The 12,450-nt window shown below is 39.1% G+C and overlaps 1 protein-coding gene across 2 annotated transcripts in view; it reads right to left on the bottom strand.

The window, feature by feature from the left end:
* Positions 1 to 12,450, bottom strand: part of SLC7A2 (solute carrier family 7 member 2) — a 69,380-nt gene that overhangs the window by 18,890 nt on the left and 38,040 nt on the right. For both annotated transcript variants that reach the window (XM_018042020.1, XM_018042021.1), the window contains exons 2-6: positions 9,244 to 9,634; positions 8,648 to 8,803; positions 4,056 to 4,221; positions 2,743 to 2,876; positions 675 to 897 (exon numbers count right to left, since the gene is read on the bottom strand). In XM_018042020.1, the coding sequence (XP_017897509.1) occupies positions 675 to 897; positions 2,743 to 2,876; positions 4,056 to 4,221; positions 8,648 to 8,803; positions 9,244 to 9,619 (1,055 nt within the window). In that variant the 5' untranslated portion in view covers positions 9,620 to 9,634. The remainder of the gene's footprint in view (positions 1 to 674; positions 898 to 2,742; positions 2,877 to 4,055; positions 4,222 to 8,647; positions 8,804 to 9,243; positions 9,635 to 12,450) is intronic.

Raw genomic sequence — 12,450 nt, 5'->3', positions numbered from 1 at the left:
CTTGAGAAATGAATTATAAAATATTAAAATAAGCAGCTAGGGAAAATCTGAATACTTGAGATTCAACTATTCTTATCACATAGATGTATACAAATCTCCACCATTAACTTGAAAACATTAATTTTTATTTCTAGATCAAGTTCACTCTGATCAGTGCTAAGACAAAAAGTTTCAGTGTTTCATAATAAAAAGCACCTTAGACTTAACAATGCCACAGCATATAGTTTACACTCACACAGACTTACACTATTTAAAAAAAACAGCAAAAAATGTCAAGTCTGCACGTAAGGTCTCAGTTGCCTGTAGCACTGCAAGTAACACCAACGCCAGCAGGGAAACATACCAGTATAAGTACCGTCAAGTTTCACAATAAGCTTTACAATACACACATATGCAAATATGTATGAGATACATAAATGCGCATAAATGCCATATAGATCCTCAGAAGCTTGGACCATCATTATCTTGAAACAGTGACTTTTAACAGCTCAGGGGGAAAAGATTTTATCACTTAAGATTTCGATATAGCAATTCTGGGTGACCAATTCAGAGAATATAGTTGTATGATATGTTTCTATTAGGATTGTTTTTAAAACATACAAAAGCAATTCTGTGAACACCAACTACCTCTGCAGTAACCCACGCAGCCCTGCCCCAAAGACAATGCAATGTACCTTGTTGACAAAGCGCAGAGGGAGCCCGCTGCAACGATGTATTTGGCTGGCCCCCATCCAACGTACTCGAAGGCCACAGGAAGCGGGCTTTTCTCATCCAGGAGGTAGTACGGCATCATCAGTGTTAAAGCTGCCGAGACCCCAAAATAGGCCATAAAGCAAACCAGCAGAGAAGTCACAATTCCAATAGGAATAGCTTTCTGAGGGTTCCGGACTTCCTCACCTAAGGAGACATAAATAAAAGCTTGCATATTTAATAAAACACAACTAGTTTATTGCAGCGCTGTTTACAATAGCCAAGACAAAGAAGCAACCTAAATGTCCATCAGCAGAGGAATGGATAAAAAGTTGTGATATACATATACAATGGAATATTACTTAGTATTAAAAACAATGACATAATGCCACTTGTAGTAACATGGATGGACCTAGAGATTTTCATACTGAGTGAAGTAAATCAGAGAAGGAGAAATAGCAATGTGACATCCCTTATATACAGAATCTAAAGAGAAATGTTACAAATGAACTCATTTATTCACAAAACCCCAAACAGACTTACAGGCTTAGAGAAAAAACTTATGGTTGCCAGGGGAGAAGAATCAGGGGAAGGGACAGTTAGGGCGCTTGGGATGGACATGTGCACACTGCTATATTTAAAATGGATAACCAACAGGGACACACTGCATACCACAGAGAACGCTGCTCAGTGTTATGTGGCAGCCTGGGTGGGAGGAGAGTGTGGGGAGAATGCGTATGTGGATATGTATGGCTAAGTCCCTTTACTGTGCACCTGAAATTATCACAATGTTGTTGTTGTTTTTAATCACAACTTTATTAATCAGCTATACTTCAATACAAAATAAAGATTAAAAAATAAACATGAATAGGTAAAACATGAATTCTTCTTCTGCTTCATAGTAGTTCTACTCAGCTTCTATCCTTTCTGTTTTCTCAGCTTGTTCCATCTATGCTACATGAAGTTCTCTCTTTTCTTCAGGGTCCTACGCTGTCATAAAAAGATCAAAGCCCAGAGGCAAGAAGGGAAAGCAAGATATCCTGCAAGTCAGTTTCCTGCTTCCAGAAAGAATGCTATTCCATCACCACAAAATGTTTAGAGATAGAAAAGCAGTCTTAATCCATTTGGAAAATGATTCATCCATGGAGATTAAACATGGCATTCTGCAGGCCCTTAATTATGAAGGCTCCCATATATATGGAGACAAATTTCTTCTACTCAGTGCATTGATTTGTATTAAATTTCAGTTTCAAAAACAAACAGTACTTTGGAGATCTTTCGAGTAAGAGTTGGCATTTGAAATACCCAAAATATGGTCAATTATAAGGCCCTGCAATACTGTGAACCCGGAGGAAGCACTAGGGAGTGACTGTAACATGATTACTTTTTGTACTGGATAAAGAGAAAAAGAACGATCACAATATATTTTGCCCTATTAGAGAAGAAACAATTTAAGAGCATGATCATCATTTGTTACTCATTGTGATAGCACTTCCAGACCAAAGATTAAAGGCACTGATTACAAACAACATTTATAAAGTGGCTGACAGCTTGCACACTATTTTTCATAATATATTATATTTTGTTGGTGGTGTTTAGTCGCTCAGGTGTGTCTGAATCTTAGGGACCCCATGGACTGTAGCCCACCAGGCTCCTCTGTCCATGAGATTTCCCAGGCAAGAATACTGGAGTGGGTTGCCAGTTCCTTCTCCAAGGGATCTTACTGATCCAGGTATCAAACCCATGTCTCCTGCTTGGCAGGTGGATTCTTTACCACTGAGCCACTTGGGACACCCATACTATATTTTAGATAACCTTCATTACATCTGAGGGGTAGATTCTACTCTCTTGATTTTTACTAATATGGAAACAAGCTCAGAGAGTTTCACTAAGTTTCTTTTCCTACATCAGGGGCCACTTCTGGGTCTGGAACAAGCCCTTATTACCCCAAGCTCCACTCTCTTCCCTTGACCTCCTGTTGTCATCCATGGGTACTCATGTCGTTCAAGGAACACTCTTGCCTTCTACACAGAGCCAAGACTCTGCTCTTACCAGTTGTTGCAATGCAGTCAAATCCCACAAAGGCATAAAAGCAGGTTGCAGCCCCAGCCAAAGTTCCTGCAAAGCCATAAGGCATAAAGCCACCAGCCCCATAGACGCTTGTTCCATTTTCAGAAGGTGGGTCCCTGAGGAGAAGAAGCACATTGGAATGTCATTTTCCTAGAAAACTGCTTATTCAAGAGATCTGTCTCAAACTCCATTCTTGGAAGGTTACTGAGCACATCATCTCTTGGAAGCTAATGTGTACAAAACTGAAAGTAAACCCTGATTTCTTTTCACCCAGTCCTAGAGGATGTGATGGTGTTCCCAACAATGGCTCCTTCACCAGTTGCCAGCTCTCAACTGGAGGCTGATCAATAGTATGAGCAGGAGGCTCAGATCCACTCTGGCTTGAACTTACAGCCAGGCAGGATTCTGAGAACAGAGATCCCACCTATGTATGGGCCATGGTCTGAAATAAAGGCAAGAGACTTTCTCTTCTCGTGGACAGTGGAGCAGACTGAACATTTGAAAAGTTTACTATAAGACATGTGACAAAGTGAAATAAAATTCTCTAATCTTGATAAATAATACTGAAGTTTTATTACATGTTAAAAATTGTCTAAAACCATAAGAAACTAAATGTTTGCCTCAGTAGATGGCTACAAACAACATAGGTAAATAAAAACATATACAAGTGCATCACTTCATGTAATAGATACTTCTGTAATCTTATTTACACATAGAAATATTATACTTAAATCTTAGGATGAAAACTTTCATTTGAAAATTAATTTTTGAGATCAACTTTAAAGTGAAATGTATAGACAATTCTGCTTATATAATCAATAACATCCTCAAAAAAAAAAAAAATCAGGCATGAAAATTACTACAAGGTTGAAAGAATGCAGTGGAATCAAATGGTGTCCCCAAAGGAAAAAACAAAAGGATGCATGATCCAAAATGCTCATTGTTATTCAGAAGTGGCAAACCTTTGCGGGGCGGGGGGGGGGGGGGGGCGCGGAGAAAACATTCTTTCAGTGGTTAAGATCTCTCATTTCTTCCCTTAAACCCAAAGCCATACCTGAAGTGAAGAATCAGCAGCTTCACAGCTTCAAACAGCTGCTCAGTGGTGAACATACCTATACACTCGTGCTTTGGGGAAAACAGTCTTGAAATAGAATAGACCTTCACAAAGTTCTCGGAAACAAAGAGTTTGAGAACTGTTGTTCTAGACGAAAATGTAACATAAGACAAAAGCAGGCAAAATTTAAAAAAAAAAAAAAAAAACTCGAAATAGGAGGGAAAAAACCCAAGTATTTTACCTGGCACTTGCAGATATATTTTTGAGAAAGTCTTCACTAATCTTCCAGTTTGCCACATTTCCTTTCACAAATCCAGCAACCATAACAAAGAGAAGCACCAGGATATTGACAGCTGTGAAGACTTTGTTCACCCAAGCAGACTCTTTCACTCCGAAAGATAAAAGACCTATGGAAAAATCAAGGGTGCTTTAATTTTTACCTCACCTTTAGGAAAAGGCTACAGCAGTTTGAGACAGTCACAGGCTTTAGGATATTATTTAAGCAGGATTCATATATTTAACTGACATTGTCCCTTTCTATGGAGAGTTTTTACTCAGTCACCTAAGTGTATGCAGAATGCAGACTGTGCTCACAGCCAGGAGATTTCACACTCTCCAATAACTGAATAAATTTAGGAAGTGGGTATTATTACCAATGGGTGGGTAGAGGAGCATGCTAAGTCACCTCATTCGTATTCGACTCTTTGTGACCCCACGGACTGTAGCCCGCCAGCCTTCTTTGTCCATGGGATTCTCCAGGCAAGATTACTGGAGTGGGTTGCCATGCGGTTCTCCAGGGGATCTTCCCAACCCAGGGACTGAACCCACCTCTCTTATGTCTCCTGTATTGACAGGTGGGTTCTTTACCACTAGCGCCACCAGGGAAGCCCTAGCGTTTCAGACAGGGGATGCACTAGTGACTTCAGGAATCATTCACAGGTGGGCAGGGCCAGGCGGAGGTAAAGTAACTTACTTTTAATGAAATGCTATTCTTAAAAAGCAATTTCAAGGTTAATGGCTGCAAAATTTTGAAAGAAAATTTTCTTTCTCTTTTCTTTCTTTCAATCATATTTTCTGCCTCATACTTACTGAATACATTAAACAAAGTAATTCTTCAATTGTCATTTCAAAGATTTTATTAAATCAATTCTCACTTTAATAGCTTTATTTTTATATTTTGATTGTAAAGGCAATCAATTTCTGACTCAAGTAACTCGAAAACACAGGAAAAAAGAAAGAAAATAAAGATCAAGTGTAATCTCTTCAGAATTTTGTACACACACACATGCACACATTTCCATGTCAACAAATATATAATTTTAACAGCCACACACTCTTCTACTCTATGGATACACTATACTTTACTCCTATATTTACAAACAGGTCATTGTTAGTTTCTTACAACTATAAATAGTACTGACCTAATCATCCTTTTATAAATATCTTTTAACACCTTCTAATTATTTCTTTACAATAATTTTCTACAAGGTAGCACCATATCAATGGTATACACTTTATGTAAGACTTTTGGTTCATACTGTCAGAACAGTTTCCAGAAAGTTTGGCCAGTTGAAATTGTCCATTTTTTACCATTAGGTTATTCTTATTCATATTGATTTATAAAGCTTATTTATACAATAATGCTATAAGCTCTCTGACTGTACATGTATACAGAATGTTTTCCCAATTTATCATGTACTTTTTTTGGGGGAAAAAAAGACCATTATAATATTGCCATTTATTATCCAGATTCAAACACACTAGGGGCAAACACATGGGCAGTTCCTGCCTTGAAGAGGAAATCAACAGGCAGGGCTGGCTCCGTAATTACAAAGCTGAGCAATGTGGAGTAGATTATAACCTGCTGGACTCCACTTACCACAGTAATCAACTGAATTGTGCACTTAAATAACTTTTAAGTTCCCTTCTAGTTCTGAATTTCTACAATTTTGTATCTCCCAAATTACAAACATTAAAATAATGTGGTTAATTTGAAATATGGGCTAGCCTATTTCTCCAATAAAAGAATGACAAAGGTTTTGCTGAGTTTTATTTTACTCTGTTAAGGAGAAGATGCGGTTTTTATGGCAGACACTGCTTGTGGTCTACCTAATTATCACGTACTAATTTTAATTTTAACCTTGGTGTTGATAACACATGTAAGAAAGTTTTATAATATAAATTTTTCCTCTTCAGTTTCTACCTCTAGGAAGATTAATGTTAACCCCAAAACATCCACCTTTGCTTCCTTCCAGTCCTTTCATGATTATATCTATCTTATTAATATTTTTAATCCATCCTGTATAGGTATGAATTATGGATCAAAGAAAGTTTACTTTTTACTGTTGGGGCAATAAGTGTGATGAAAGGCTTATAATCACATATTTACTTGTATGTATACCACCCATGTCAAATAAGCAAAATTACACAAGTAGAGAAGAGAATGCTGAATTTCATCCCCAGAATTATACAAGAATACAACTGTATTAGCAACAGAAAGGAAAACTGTATGGTCAGTATAATTATTGACTCTCTCAGTATACTGACTGACTCTGCAATTGTCTGTCAGATTAGGAAACACTATACAACTATACACCTTGGAAATACACACAATGCTGCTATAGACTTCGGAAAATAACAAAGCCACCTCCAGGTTTTGTTTCCCAATACCCCAAGCGTGCTCTCATTCTCAAAGCCCCAGCTCCCGCCAGTAGACTGGTCACCTCTTGAAATCCTGCCTATGCTTCCCTGCTATCATTAATAAAAACAACAGCCTTAGTTGGTAAGACAATTGACATTGCAATATGAATAAAGATTACAGCAGGAGGTTTTGGTCTTCAAAGTTTCTAAGAACAAAGTCAGCCTGCAATCTTGGCCTGTCCTGAAAGAAAGGCATGATGCTCGATGAACTCAGGACGCAAGATGCAAGCCAAGGCCCAAGTCCTGCACGGAGTTTAATGACGGGAACTGTGTCACAGCTACATGCTTCTCATCATTTAGAGATTAAAGCTGAATATTTAAGGTCACTGAAACCATCCCTAAATAAAGCGTGATGTAAGTAATTTAATGTTACTAGGCTGTTAAGAAACCAAAACAAACAAAGCCTATCACCTGTGGAAAAACCACTGATGCAATTTTTTCTCACATTAGGAAGAAAATATCAGATAATTAGGACCTATAAATTTTGTTCATGTCACTAACCCTGTCCCTACATAAAACATCAAATTAATGGCTAACATTTTAAGGGGCAAAGCTATTTTCAATTATATAATTTTTAAAACATGTTTTGATGTGAACCATTAAAAAAAAAATCTTCATTGAATTTGTTACAATGTTGCTTCTGTTTTATGCTTTATATTTTTGGCCATGAGGCATGTCGGATCTTAGCTTCCCCGACCAGGGATCAGACCCTCAATCCCTGCACTGGAAGGCTAAGTCTTAACCACTGGACTGCCAGAGAAGCTCCTTAATTATATAAAAGTATACATGGAAAAATTATAGAAAGAGAAGGAGAAAGTAGCTCGAGATAAGGTTGGACAGGAATGCAAGAGTATATCAAGCAGAAAGCAGAAACAAACATGAGCTTTATTCTTAGTGCAATGCTTGATGGGTTTAGCAGGAGTACAAGGTAGAATGACAATCAAAACAGAAAATGTTCAAATAATTAAAACAAGTATCAGGCAGGGGTGAGCTATGTCTACAAAATGAAACTGCCTGCCATCTATGCTTACTATGCATATGTGCTTACCATGCATCAAGCAAGAAGCCTGCACAAGATAAACACTGACATCCTCATTTTATGGATGAACAAACTAAGTCATGGAAGGATTAAGTCATCCAGTGTTCCACAGATAGGAAGCGGCAGAGCAGAACTGAAAACCTGGTCACTCTTCATTCTAAATCCTCTGCCTTTCTAAACCACTATGCTATACAACTGATGAAAATGGGAAAATTCTAGCATCAAGTGTGTTTGTTTACATAATGTCTGCATCAAAAAAATGACAGGTGGTTTGAATACGTTCCCTTTTCAACCAGATGTCTACATTCTATAGGCATAAACACAAAGACTGAATTTCTTCTAGAAACAGTATGCTTGCAAACATCTTTAGTTGTAACTGACAAGATGAAATAATGCCCCAATTTTACATTCTTCCTTATTTTGAAACTTTGTGGCCATTTCCGCAAATCTCCAATTCATATTATAAAATTGATGTACCTTATCTGATTATTTAGTGCCTCCCAGGTATCATTTATTTCAGAAGTATCAATACTATTTCTATAGTTCCGTATAATTTAGATTTCTTTGTGTGTGTGTATATATATCTAGTTTTATTTATTTACTGGCTGTGCTGGGTCTTTGTCACTGCATGGGCTTCTCACCAGTTGTGGCGAGTGTGGGCTACTTTCTAGTTGCAGCGTGTCAGCTTCTCATTGCGGTGGCTTCCCTTGTTGCTCAAGAGCACAAGGGCTCAGGAGCTCTGGCTCCCAGGCTCTAGAGCACAAGCTTAGAAGTTGTGGCAAACGGGCTTAGTTCTTCTATGGCTTATGGGATCTTCCCAGTCCAGGGATCAAACCCATGTCTCCTTCATTGGTAGGTGGATTCTTTAGCACTGACCCACCAGGGAGGCCCTAGATTTATTTTTGAAACATGCCTATCACATAAGACAAAATGTGATTCTAGGTAGTGACGAGGCCCACAGATCTCCAACAGTGACTTCTGTGTTTAAATATCTTGCCTAGCCCTGGCACTTCGGTCCAAAATTCAGCGGTAACCTATTTTCCTGGGACAACAAATCCGGCTCACCTTAGGGAGAAGTGTAACTGGTTTCTTACCTGCAAGAAGTAATATAAGGCACACAGCAAAAAAGTCTGGATACTCTGCAAGGCCAGTATAATTCATTTTGAAGTATGTCCGGAAAAAATGACCAATCTGCTTGCTAAGAAGTTCATCAAAAGTGCCACTCCACGCCCTTGCAACGCTTGATGTTCCTTCCAAACCACAGAATATACAAGGTCAGTGGGAGAAAATTAATACCATCTTGTACTCCTCTATTCTAGGATAAACATGAGTTAGTTCAGAAAGAATTGAACATTCTTAACACATATAACATTATCTCACAATAGCAAGCAAATGCTCAAGTCCGTAACTGTGGAATCAGGTAACTTTACTTGCATTAAGGAACTGTTGTCTTTTAAGAAACAGATTTTTAAGCTCACAAGAGACATATTCAGGGAAAAAAGCAGAATCACCGAATTTTGCAATTAGGAGTCACTGAGAGATCAGAAAAATGAGACACAGGGAGTAAGTGATATACTCAGATCACCTGGGCGCTAGTTAAAGCAGATGCTACATAGAAACCTAAGGCCACTGACTCAGGAATGCTATTTCTATCATCCTAACCAATTAGGTTCAGTTTCTGGAAACATACCTATCACATAAGATAAAATGAGATTCCAGCCAGTGATGAAGGCCCACAGTTCTCCAACAGTAACGTAAGTGTACAAGTAGGCAGACCCAGTCTTGGGAACTCGGGCCCCGAATTCCGCATAGCAAAGACCTGCCATCACGGAAGCCAGCGCAGCAATGAGAAAGGAGACCACGATGCTGGGGCCAGAGTCCGCTTTGGCCACCTCCCCAGCCAGCACGTAGACCCCAGCACCCAGCGTGCTCCCCACCCCCAGGGCGATGAGGTCCATGGTGGATAGGCAGCGACACAGTTTGGTATCTTCTAAACTGTCCAGAGTGACGATTTTCCTCCGGACCAGACATCGGGCAAAAGACAGCGCTGCTCTGCAGGGAATCATTCTGAAGATGGCAACCTGAGGAAGAGAAGGGACGGTGTTAAAAGCTGGTCTGGAGTCCTCTCTCCAGTTCCCTGCCCAGCTTCCCGGCACCTGTGGCACCTGCTTGCTCTTAACTTGATGCTGGAGGTGTGGCCTGGGGCAGTCAGGAGGGTTAAATATGCTGTGTTAAGTCACTTCATCCGTGTCTGACTCTTGAGACCCCATGAACTGTAGCCCACCAGGCTCCTCTGTCCATGGGATTCTCCAGGCAAGAATACTGGAGCGGGCTGCCATTTCCTTCTCCAGGGCATCCTCCCAACCCAGGGATCGAACCCACATCTCTGAAGGGATAGAACCCGAGCCTCCTGCCCTGGCAGGCTGGTGGTTCTTTACCACTTGTGCCACCTGGGAAGCAATAAGCCCAAGCTGTGATTTTCTGAGTGCTCTTTCATGTGGCCTTTTAGGGACTGCCACAGGTCGCTTATTTGGGGAGCAAAGGAATTGGAACCTTGGGTGATTAAAAGGATTTGCCATTTTTGTTTGCTATTGCAATTTTTAATAGATAATTATATTTGAAAATTTAGTTAGAGCATGTTGGGATAGAAACTTTTACACAGGTTTTTGTTTGTTTTTGTGTCTTTTGTTTGTTTTGCTTTTTGGCTGCTTGGCATGTGAGATGCTAGTTCCTCAGCTAGGATTTGAACCCACATTCCCTGCATTAGAAGCATGGATTCCTAACCACTGGAGGGCCAGGGAAGTCCCTGTTGCTGCAATTTTTAAAGCTATGTCAATAGAAATAAATTCCAAGAGATACCTCATTTATCCTTGCAGCAAGCAAAGGGGTAAATCACCTCATCTTTTTGTTTCTCTGTCTTTTCTTCAATCATTTCTTGATCTCACATTTTTTAGGCCTTATTACACTCCAGGGATTGCGCTAAGATTATGTCTAGAATTATGTGGAACACAGGAACGGCCTCTAGCTTTACAGGACTTACAGTCTAGTTAAGGCCTAAAAGCAGGGAAAAATATCATTATGTGGTCTACAGCTTTATCAATTACTTGTGAGCTCTGCTTTCATTTCATTCTATTTCATTTAAATGTAGAGCCACTTGAACCTTTTAGAATTAAAAAATTTCCCCCAAAACATCTTGTGTGCTATGCTGTGCTTAGTCGCTCAGTCATGTCTGACTCTTTGCAACCCACAGACTGTAGCCCACCCGGCTCCTCTGGCCATGGGATTCTCCAGGCAAGAATTCTATAGCGGGTTGCCATGCCCTCCTCCAGGGGATCTTCCCAACCCAGGACTGAACCCAGGTCTCCCGCATTGTGGGCATATTCTTCATCAACTGAGCCACCAGGGAAGCCCCAAACATGCTTAGAGCTTTTAAAATAAAACTGCTATTCAATTATGCCTAAAGTATGGATTTGTAATCGACACGTTTATTTATATTTACTTGCAATCTCTAAGTAAATAAATAAAGCTAAAGTCCATGCCAAGTATGCTATGTTTTTTTTTAAATGGAATGAATGAGGTAGATAGAGTGTCTTACTCCCCACACCTTACAGCTCCCAATAATCTACCACTGAAAAACAAAACATGGATTGAGTAAGGCAAAAAATACATGTATTACAGTAAAAAGTCTGAAGTACAATATACCAAAATGTTAACAGTAATGATCTTTGGGTGGAAGGCTAATTTTTACTTCTATGTATTTCATACAATATGTATTATATTGCTAATATGTGTTTCTAAATTTATCTCCAATGAATATGTACAGCTTATGTGCAAATAAATAAAAAATTAAAAGGCCATATATGGCCTTGTCTATGAAGACATATAACTCAGCAGACTAGGAAATAACTTAAGAATAGGAAATATAATAGTATATGCAGCTTCTCGGTCAATAAAATTAAATATATTTAACTTTTAGAAGTTCAGAGTCATGTTTACCAATTCTACTGCACAGTGGTCTACAGAGATTGAATGTTATCCCTTCAATCTCATTATAATCACTGTCAATAACCTAAACTCATGAGATCACAGCATGACAACTTCTCTGAGGAACCTGGAGTTTTCTATCCTACGAAATAAACCTTGGAACACTCCTCAACTTAATGTCCATAAAAGAAAACTATTATTAAAATGTATTTCATTTAAAAATACTAAAAATAATAAAATACCTCTGTTTATGCTTACTAAATCACTTCAGTCGTGTCCAACTCACTGTGACCCTATGGACCGTAGCCCGCCAGGCTCCTCTGGCCATGGGATTTTGCAGGCAAGATACTGGAGTGGGGTGCCACGCCCTCCTCCAGGGGGTCTTCCTGATCCAAGGATCACACCCACGTCTCTCATGTCTCCTGCACTGGCAGGTGGGTTCTTTACCATTTAGGCCACCTGGGAAGCCCCATGTTTTCTATACTGAATCTCAATGACTTGTGCTTGTAAGAGAACAAATTTCTGGGATGTGAGTAATCCAGTTTCACGCTAACTCTAGTATAAAAAGCTAACTCATTCAACATTATTCATTCATGAATATAAATACAATGTTTGAAAGTTTGATATTGAAAGTGGCTGATTCAAAGGATATAGAAAAAAAAACCAAAGAGAAAAACAAAAATGAGTGAAAATTTCCTTGATGTAAAATAAAGTTTTATACATCAGCATCTTCCAAAACACCTGAAGGAGTGCCAAGCATGACATCTCACAAATAGCTGCTGAAAAATTCACAAATACAGATGATATCTTCAATTTGCCAATATTTCCGCTCCAAAGTCAAAATCTATCAAACTTCCATAAGTCAAATGTGTATCAATTTCTACCCGTAGGTAGTCCTTAAATAACTATTTCT

Source organism: Capra hircus, chromosome 27, assembly GCF_001704415.2.
Source record: "Capra hircus breed San Clemente chromosome 27, ASM170441v1, whole genome shotgun sequence".
Classification (NCBI taxonomy): domain Eukaryota; kingdom Metazoa; phylum Chordata; class Mammalia; order Artiodactyla; family Bovidae; genus Capra; species Capra hircus.
Note: the sequence above shows the minus strand (reverse complement) of the source record. Positions and strands in the feature narration are given on the sequence as shown.